Genomic DNA, 10,416 nt, shown 5'->3' with positions numbered 1-10,416 from the left:
ATTGAATATCTACTATGTACCAAACACTTTATATTCATTCTTTCACTAAGTTCTATCAGAATCACTATGATGAAGATACTATTAAGCCTTTTCATAGATGAGGAGACTAGGGGATATGACAGAATTAATGAATAAAGTCATACATTCTACTAAATGATGGAATAATTTTTTGATCTCAGATGTGTTTGACTACAAAAGGATAGTACTTCCATATAAAACAGAGATAGAGAAAAGTATATGAATGTGAATAAATTACATCCATTCTATAAAATTCATTTTAATCATAATCATTTTAATGAGTAGCTTAAACTTCTTTTTCCCTAGTGATGATAACAGGGACATGATATAGGAATTAGAGCTTTATATTTCATCAGATCACTATCTTTTAAATTTTTTTTTCTTGTCCCTTAATGATTTCATGGACAGATTCTACACATTTCTGGCCACTTTTGTTGTAAGAAAGTCCATACCACTTTGACATTCCAATCTTAAATAAAGTTTAAACCCTTTCCTCAGTGGACTCCCAGGGACTTGGAGAAGGGGCACTATATAGTTCTTATATAACTAGTACTTTTGTGGTGCTGTGGCATTACTGGTCTTTCCCTGATCAGTCATGTTCCATGTGCTCCTGCTGTGCTCTGCTCTTAAAATGTGTTGTTTTCATGAGAAAGTTAACCTTCAATCAGATCCCTTCTATCACTACTCCCCTCTGGCCCTGCCTGTGGTTCTATGCCTGCTCAGAGTGAAGTATTACCTTATTTGACCTAGAGTCTTCCAAGGGCAGTGTTATGGTTTCTGCCCCCTTATATAACCCCTGTGCTACTTCACATGGAACCAGGAAACTGCTAAGTTCCTCTTTGGCACACTTGAATGGCTAATGGGAGCCAGGATGGGTTTGGCCACCATTCCTTTCCCAGGCTCACACTCTAAGGCCCGTTCTTGCCCTTCAACCTTGAACTATTTCTGCAAGCCTGCCCTCCTCAGGTCTCTCTTAAGATAACATGGAGTAACCAAGATTTTCTAAGAAAGCCCTCACTATGATCAGCTCTAGTGGCAACAAACAGTTGGAGTGGGGGCTGATCTGTGGTGCTGTAGTTCATCAAGTCTCCAGCTGGGGAGTGAGGTGTAAGTCTTTCATTGTGTAGGCACCCCATTCTCTATGATGATTTTCCTGGAACCCCATTCCAGTCATTTAAATTCTGGAGGTGAGAGAATTACTTCATGAGAAAGGATGGGAAAGATATTACCTCTCACTGAGAGAATAATGGATTTCCCTCTCCCTCTCCCCAGTAATCTCCTTATAACAGCTTATTTGCTAGGTGATGATTATGAGTAATAGGGTCTGTTTAGTTGCCTCTCAGTAAGCTCTGGGGGAATTAATAGGCCCCAGTATTGGCAGTTCTTTTTAGACTGTGGCACATTAATGCCTCTTGTTTTCAGAGGAAGCCCAGGCAACAGTAAAAATCCCACTTAATGTCTTGTTCCATAACCAAAAGTTCAACTGGCCTTCTACCGCGGAGTCCAATATATGATCACAAAAGTCAATTTAAATTTCACTCTGTTGTGACAACTTTTTGAAAATCTTAACTAAGCGCTGAAGTACACAAGACATGGATAAAAGCCTGGGGAAAGTCAGTACAGTGTGCAATAATACAAAATAAACAAATTACTCTCCTGCACAAAATGTGTACAATCTGACCAAAAAAAACAAAAAACAAAAAACAGGGTACCTTCTTTTGGAACCTGATCTGGTTTCCAAGAAGTAGGACTGGGCATTGTGAGGGGAGTGGGGAGTAACATGGCAAAAGAGGAGAAGTGGGTGGGGAAAGAGAGGGATAGAGAGAGACTGAGAACACAGTAAGACACTCCTTGCTTTCATTCTTGGCTCTCATGGACACAGCTGAGAAGGGGCACTGTGGGCCCCTTGAGGGGAGGGCTGGAGGCTGGCAGCCTCCCTTAACTCACAGAGCTATTTCAAGCTCTGGGATTGGTGCCCACACCCAGGGAGTTAGCATTCCTGATGGGGAAGGTGGCATTGAAGAGAGCTTTCGAGTGTATTCAACATTCTCCCCCTCAACCCTCTCCAAAAGTCTCTCTATCTCCCACCTCCCCAACACTGAGCTCCTAAAATTTACTGAAGAAAAACAAGCACATTAATCCAGGCTCAACCTGGCATAGTAAAAGAAGCAGGCAGCATTCTCAGCAAACCCTGGATTTGTAGGTAAGTGCTACTCACCATGTTCTTTAATAAAATTTTAGTCTACGCTTTAGACTAAAAGCTGTCTTAAAATTTCTTTCCTGAGTCCTGACGTTATCCTCCCTTTTAATGCTAAACTTTTTCCTGTTATTATCGCCAAAGCTTTATTAATAGCAATCCATTTATATCCTGGACACATATTGTGCTCTTAGCTCTGCATATTGTGAGGGACACAAAGAGGAGGAAAGATGTGTCACTGCCTGTTAGTGCAACAGAGTTCAGAGGAGGAAGGTGGGCGAGGGTGGGAAGAGGAACCACTTTCCAATCCAAGTGGTTTCACCAGAGCTGCCCAGACTACTTGTTCTGGATACCTGTGCTATTCTGTGACCAACAGATCCCACTCTTCCCACTCTTTGAAATACTGATTGTTCAGATTTGGCATGCACCACTAGACTCCAGCATCATAAATCTGAAAGTTCCTTGAGAGCAGGAGCTGTGTCTCATTCACCACTACCCTCAGCCATCAGCATAACACCTGCCACATGGTAGGATTGCAGGCTGCATGGACCCTCACATTCATGAATTAATGAACTGAAGGGGCTCCAGAATGGCTCTGTCCTAAGTCCCCAAATCCTCTCCAGGGGAGAGAATTTGGGGGGAAACTTTAAAGAATAGTAGAAGAGACTTATCTCACAGGGCGAATAATGCCTTATATATGTAAAGTGTTTTTATTATTTTTGCCCCAAAAGTTATTCATGTAGTTTTCACTTGATCTTTATAGCAACCTGATTGAGGATTTTGTAGGGAGCCTATCGTCTATTTTATTGAAAAGGAGACCGAGGCTCAGAGGAATGACTTTGTTCTCAATACTTCTGTGTCACTCTGGAAAATCATGTTACTATAGGGCTGATAAATGGAATATTGCCTGCCATATCAGTAAACAAAAGATGTCACAGTCATCAGCGATTGCAGACACAGCCAGTGGTGAGCTGGTGAGCCCTGAGGATACTGGCCCCAGATAAGCTGGGGTGTATATCAAAGGAATGATTTCAGTGAGCCCAGACTCTTGCATCTTCCCATACCTAGAAAAAAACTAAGTTCCTTAACTTGGGAAATCTAGGTTTCTTTTATTAGCAGTAATCTTTTGCTCCTACTACCTGACCTTTGTTGCAAACTTCTATATATCCTAGCTCCCCACCTCACCTCCTCAGAGCAGTTTTCTCAGGGTTACTTGAGATGATGTCTCCCGGGCTTGAAGTCCTAAAAATTCCTGCCAAATAAAACATAATTCTCAACTTTTAGATTGTGAATAATATTTTAGTCAGCAGGGCAAATTTTTCTAATAGTGTGACTTCATCTGACTAGGCAGCTGTGGATTCAGAAAAACATAGGATTCAAACACTGATCTTCCAGTTAAAAGCCAGGGGTCAGGTTCCCCATTTTGCTTTATCAGGTCTGTCATGGTGCCTGGGAGAATCTTGTTCGATTGTCTCTAGGCCATGAAGAGGACGGAGAGGCACATGGTCAGGGGACCACTACAGAAACGCTTTGATTTGGAGAGGAAGAATGCCAAGCAGGCTGAAGACAGACTCAGCCAAAGACTGCAGAGACTAGAGGTTATCTGCCTATACCATGTGAAGTTGCTGACCAGGGAGCAGAGACAGCTCCAAAAAGAACTTCAGAGGTTGCAACAAGGTAAGCCTTCCAGGATGGGGAAATGCAGAGCAGGGCAGCAAGCCATCAGCTGGCTAAGGCAAGAGTAACATCCCCTACCTCATGTCAAGGGCCCTTTCAGAGATCTGGACACAAAGAAAGTGAGAACTTCTGATCTCAACTTGGATTTTAGGCTGCCCACCCATCCATGTCCCTCTCTCCCTCAATTACACAGCTTCCTGGAGCATCCCACAAACAAATCTTCTTGAGCTAACACTTCTCAGGCTCCCAGTCTTTCAAATGAGCTCTCTCTGGCTTAAAGCCTTAACATTCTACTTTCTTATTTCTGGGTTGATTTGGTTTCATTTCTTTTCTATGCCTGGTCAACAAGCATTCATTGAGTAACTATTAATGTGCAAGTCATCTCATGAAAAGGAAGTAAAAAAAAATTTCCCTGGGATTGGCAACCAGAGAGAATTGTGTAATGATGGCTGATCTCTGATAGGACTGAGCAAGGAACACGTGGCTGTTTTCAACACTCACCAATATGAGAGTCAGGCCCTTCCTTTCTTCTGCAGAAAGTGAATTTGTCAACTACCCTCCTTGTACTCCAAATTGTATTCACATGAGAGCTTACAGATTTTGCTTAGATTAGAAAATTTTGCACAAGCGATTATTGTGTATTGGTACTGTGATTTCTTTGTCTTCTTAAGCCAAAGGCAAATATTTCTGTCATTTACCCAAAGAGCCCTCTTTACTCAGAAGCTGTGAGCTCATATTCTTTGTAATAATTCCCTCCCATAAAACCTTCTGTTGCCAAAGAATAATCCTTTCCAAATGTGCACATCACTTAGAAGACTATCCAATGAACATAGACTATATAGTTAAGTAGTTATAACAAGAATAATGCTACTAACTTCATACACTCATTTCTAGTTAGTAGCTACTGATTATCACAGAAGGAAGGGTTACACAATGCTATCCAGAATCTCAGACCTTCCAAAGCTGTCTACACCATTCAGTAAAAAAAGAAGGAAATAAAACTTCCTGCTCAGTGATTCCATCTTTGTCCATTAAACCATGGTAGCTAAGGATACAGACTCTGGACCCAGATTGCCAGGGTTGAAATCCTGACTCTATCACTTACCAGCTGTGAGGCCTTGAGCAGCTTACTGGACCTGTCTCTGCCTCAGTTTTCTCCAAAGTAAAATGTAAATGATGTTTCCTGCCTCATAAAGTCATAAGGATGCAGTGAGAACTTGAAACAGTACCTAAATGCAAAAGAAGTGCTATATAAGTGTTTGCTCTTATCAGTCAATCAATCCTGTAAAAGATTGTTACAGGATTAAAACTCTTCTACTGTTTTGTTGAAAGTTGCCATAGTTATACAGTTTGTAGAAACTAGTTCTATTTTTCCCATAATAAAATAAGCATATGTTAATATTCAACATAGAATGGATCTATCTCAGCTCTTCAAAACTACAGTCCCTTCTTACTTAAGGCAGGTGCAGGAGCCCTGAAAATGATGTAGCATGTTCAAGAGGAAAGCCAAGTATCACAATTGAATATAAAATCATTTAGGTCTCCACAGCTAATAGGTGGACACAAGACCCTAATGTCCAGGTGTCTGGCCTAAGAATTATTTCTAGCCTCCAGCTTTAGGTTTTAAAAAGGAGAAACTGAGCAAATAACTGAACTTCCTTGTCTGTAATAAATGGTTAAACCAAACTAGAATGAGAGCTCACAGAATGGAAAAGAATCTTAGAAGCCATTTGGTTGAATCCCGCATCAGTTCTCAAAAAGGATGCTGAAGACCAGATACCTGCTCTCTATGGGGTGTTCAAAAGACCAGGTCCAAGGGAGGTGGCTGTCCTTGATGACTAGAGAGTTTGCATCAGGGACAGGTGGTATAAAAAGAGTCTGGACAAGGAGGCAGCAAACTTTGATTCAGGGACCTCTGTCTCTATTTCCTTTAGAAAGTCACATCCTCTCTGAGCCTCAGACTTCTTGACAGTAAAACTAGGAAAGAAGGAAGGAAACAATATGAATTAAGGGTCAGTATTTATCAGTCACTGTACTAGGCAATATATTCCCATGATTCACTTAATGAAATTGTTATTGAGATTCATCTACAGGGTATATGCCTATTGGTGGATTTTTTTATATAAAGTTATTTATTTTATTTATTTTACTTTTGGCTGCGTTGGGTCTTCGTTGCTGTGAGTGGGTTTTCTCTAGTTGCGGCGAGTGGGGGCTACTCTTCATTGCAGAGCACAGGATCTAGGTGCACAGGTTTCAGTAGTTGTGGCTCGCAGGTTCTAGAGCACAGGCTCGGTAGTTGTGGCGCACGGGCTTAGTTGCTCTGTGGCATGTGGGATCTTCCTGGACCAGGGCTTGAACCCATGTCCCCTGCATTGGCAGGTGGATTCTTAACCACTGTGTCACCAGGTGGATTGTTTAAAATGCATATTCCCAGTCTTCATCTGTAGAGATTTGGATCAGTAGTTTAGGAATTAGGCTCAAAATCCACATTTTTAAATGAGCTGACACTAAGGCAGATTGTTCTGGGACAGGTGTTGTGTGGGCCAGACTTTAAAAAAAACCCATTACAGCATCTCAGATAGACACAGGAATGCAAATATGAAAAAACATGGTCTGTGTCCTCGAGATGCTCACATTTAAATTGGAAGTTATCCATGCTTGCAAAAAATTATCGCAGAAAATACTAATTGCTAAATTAGAGTTGTTTTCAAAGTAGAACAAGAGCATGGAAAGTTTCCTATGTCTATCAAAGGGGCTCAGGTGAGATGTCCCAAAAGAGGCAGTGTATGAGCAGAATCTTAGAAGAGGAAGAGAAAGAAGATGGGTGGAGTAGGGGGGTTGGCAGTTTGTCACAAGGACACGTGGCAAGGCCACTCTTGGCAGTAGGAACAGTATGTACAAAAGCGCATGCATGAGAATGATTTGCTACAGGTTGTTCAACCTGCAGAGGTGTAAGGGGTGACAAGAAGGTGTAGGTGAAATGTTTACAGACAAAGCAGTGTAGGCAGTGTCTCCAATCATGTATAGCTTCATAGGTCTTGCAAAAAAGAGTTTAAATCTCACCCTACAGGGTTTGGGAGTAGGGAGATTACATGTCTACGTGTGAGAAGGATTACTCAGCTGTAATGTTTAAGGTAGACCAGATAGGAGAATTCCAGAGTGTAGGCCAGGGTTTAAAGGCCTAAACTAGGGCATTGGCCAGGTGAAAAAAAAAAAAATGAGTATCTTAAGATATTTAGAAAGTGAAATTACATCTTTTTTTTTAACATCTTTATTGGAGTATAATTGCTTTACAATGATGTGTTAGTTTCTGTTTATAACAAAGTGAATCAGCTATACATATATATACATCCCCATATCTCCTCCCTCTTGCGTCTTCCTCCCTCCCACCCTCCCTATCCCACCCCTCTAGGTGGACACAAAGCATGGAGCTGATCTCCCTGTGCTGTGCGGCTACTTCCCACGAAATTGCATCTTAAGTGGACCAGCATTTCGAGATATTTAAATGGGGAATTGTCAGAGCTTTATGATTAATTATATGTTCAAGGTAAAGAAAGCCAGAGTCAAGAATATACTGCCTGGCACAAAGTAGGCACTCAAACATCCTTGTTAAATTGGATAACTAGATGGACACACACACACACACACACACACACACACACACTCAAGAAGACAACAGAAGAAGAGCGACCCCAAAAGGACTATCTCTTGCTTTGACTACCTCACCAAGAAGTTATTTGATGAAAGAATATTAGGAGTTTAATGTAAATTCTAGGCCCTTTATCTGGTCATAAGTCCTCTGCCTGGTGCCTACCAACCCATGTAGATTTAGGGAACTCACTCCCATTAGAGCAAACTAGTGCAAGACTTTCAACTCTAAGTGACCAACTCATGAGATGTCTTAAAAACAAACCGGGTCTTCTACAGCAGCTATGACTACAAGATGCTGAAAGGTTAACTCAAAGAGTAAAAGACCCACTTACTCATGGCCAGCAGTTGCAACTCTTGGCTCAGGTGGGTAGGAGGTCACATAATTGAGGTGAATGAAACAATAGGGCACCAGCTCTGTGTATCACTCACACCCAGTCATTTTCTTTTGAAAACACCATGCTTGCCAAATAAAACATTCAGACAAAACCTCCATGGGCCAAGTCAGTTTAAACCTCTGACCTTGGTGTTTCTAAATCCTCTTTCACATATTTGAGGTAAACATTGGGGAACTGCTTTTAGGTTTTTCTGTTTCCATTCATCATGCCAGATCAACCTATTGTGTAATGTGATCCAATGGTATTCATATACTCTTTCTCTGCCCAGAGAACTAGTTTCAAACATTCTTTTCCTTCTTCTGTTACTGTATTAGTTTTTTAGGGATACCCTAACAAAGCACCACAAACTGGGTGGCTTAAGCAACAGAAGTGTATTCTCACAGTTCTGGAGGCTTGAAGTCCAAAATCAAGAGTCGGTTCCTTCTAAAGGCTGGGAAAGAAGGATCTGTTCCAGGCCACCCTCTTTGGCTTTTAGATGGCCATCTTCTTCCTGTGTCTCTTCCCATCACCCTCCCTCTATCTGAGTCTCTGTGTCCAAATTTCTCTTTATTATAAGGACACCAGTCATATTGGACTAGGGCTCACCTTAATGACCTCATCTTAACTTGATTATCTCCGTAAAGGCCCTGTCTCCAAATAAGGTCACATTCTGAAGTACTGGGGATTAGGACATCTACATATGACATTTGGGGAGGATACAATTCAACCCATAACAACTATTAATTAACTCAAAACAGATATCATCAAGAAAAAGTTCTCCTCTTACTTTGAGAATGGAAGTCAGAAGAGACCAGAAGATGTTCTTATGTTCTCATCACAGGGAGGACAGAAGCACAGGGTTCTTCTACAAGCTAATAAATTTAGGTAAGAAAATGCTTACTAAACTCATGGATATGGCTTCTTCCCAACTGACCTCTTTAAATCGTCCTCTCCCTGAGAAAGTGCTGCCTTTCTCTTCTTAAGGAAAGAGCCATTTCTCCACATTGTTACCACCCATTCTCACCCTTCATGCTCTTCTCACCCACTTTATTACCTCACCTAATACCACACAGAAAGGGGTCATAGTCTAATAACTTGAAAATGCTAAATATGAGCCTCTTCATCTGTTTTCAGAGATCTTTCTTCTTTTTACCTCCTTTTCCAGAGCACTGACAACAAATACGATCCAAGAAATATACAAAACCAAGTCCCAGATGCCTCATTTCCATCACACTGGTCCCAAGGACCCCATGAAAAGCAAAAGGCAGTCACTATGTCAAAATAATAGAACTTCCCACTTTATAGAAGAGAAGCCACAAGCCCAAAAGAAATATTCCATAAACCCACTGAAGGGCAAAGACTCCAACAAGAGCATCTCTCTTCTATGTCAAGATCAAGACGCCTCCACTCACACCCTAGACCAAGACCCAAGTTCCAGCCCAGCTGGTGGTAGCAGAATGGCACACGGCAATGAGACCAGATCAAATGATGCCAACAAAAGGCCAGACCACACCACTGGGAAACAAATTCCCCTGAATCCCATAGAATGTGGAGGGAACTTCAAAGGCGAGCCCAAAACATCAACCTATTCAGAATTGTATGTAAAGGCCAGAAACACTCACTACCTCCGGCACCAGGTCCCCCCTGAGTCTGAGAGATTGCTTAGCATTGGAGAAATCTTTGGTCACAAGGAATCCTCACAGTCCAGAGCAGGAAAGGGGTGTAAAAACAGGGTGACCATCTAAGTTACTTCCTCTCTAACCATCTAACATATCCTTACAATAACATATGCTATAATCACTAAATAAAACCTAGTTTTTTGTCCTTTTATGGGATATGGGAATATAACCTTTCACTGAATGAGCAATGTTAGCATGAAAAATGAAGGGAGAGATGACTCTTCCAAAACCATTTTAAGCAATGTACACATGTTGCTAATATCATCAAAATTAAGACTCTACATTGATGTCTAGAGTTTTCCTGAAAGGTAAAATATTAAGGATCCTGCTTATATTTGCCACCCTTTTCTTATAGGAGATTCTTATGGTGCCACCTGCTGGCAAAATGTCATGGCTCTTCTGTTTGTTTTAGTTTCACATATAAAGGTAAGAATAGAAACTCAATTGAAAATATGTACCTAATATGGTCTATAAATAAAAACTCCTCTCCCACCACAGCTCTGTGCTCTTTTTTGAAGCCCTTTCCTTTCTTCTTTTATTTCCAGATAGCTACATTTTGGTTTTCTCATTCCCACTTTCTTTTTTTTTAACATCTTTATTGGAGTATAATTGCTTTACAATGGTGTGTTAGTTTCTGCTTTATAACAAAGTGAATCAGCTATACATATACATGTATCCCCATATCTCCTCCCTCTTGTGTCTCCCTCCCACCCTCCCTCATTCCCACTTTCAACCTGCTTTTATCAAACTTTTTGGATCCTAAAAAATGAATAATGAACAGTTTATAAGAAATGTGTCCCCTCTAACATTTTCTTTCAAG

The 10,416-nt window shown here is 41.1% G+C and overlaps 1 protein-coding gene across 1 annotated transcript; it reads left to right on the top strand.

Moving 5' to 3' along the window:
• Nucleotides 1-3,696: 3,696 nt before the first annotated feature.
• Nucleotides 3,697-9,662, top strand: CCDC190 (coiled-coil domain containing 190). The gene is made up of 3 exons (XM_060077714.1): nucleotides 3,697-3,892; nucleotides 8,676-8,802; nucleotides 9,083-9,662. The coding sequence occupies exons 1-3, from the start codon at nucleotides 3,697-3,699 to the stop codon at nucleotides 9,660-9,662; spliced, it is 903 nt and encodes a 300-aa protein (XP_059933697.1).
• The last annotated feature ends 754 nt before the right edge of the window (nucleotides 9,663-10,416 follow it).

This window comes from Mesoplodon densirostris, chromosome 2 (genome assembly GCF_025265405.1).
Source record: "Mesoplodon densirostris isolate mMesDen1 chromosome 2, mMesDen1 primary haplotype, whole genome shotgun sequence".
NCBI classification, from domain to species: Eukaryota; Metazoa; Chordata; class Mammalia; order Artiodactyla; family Ziphiidae; genus Mesoplodon; species Mesoplodon densirostris.
This window is presented reverse-complemented; position numbering and strand designations above follow the sequence as displayed.

Coding starts and splice junctions, on each gene's coding strand:
- CCDC190 (XM_060077714.1), top strand. CDS start 3,697: ATGAAGAGGACGGAGAGGCACATGGTCAGGGGACCACTACAGAAACGC. Junction 3,893..8,675: donor ACTTCAGAGGTTGCAACAAG/GTAAGCCTTCCA, acceptor AACTCAAAACAG/ATATCATCAAGAAAAAGTTC. Junction 8,803..9,082: donor CTACAAGCTAATAAATTTAG/GTAAGAAAATGC, acceptor CTCCTTTTCCAG/AGCACTGACAACAAATACGA.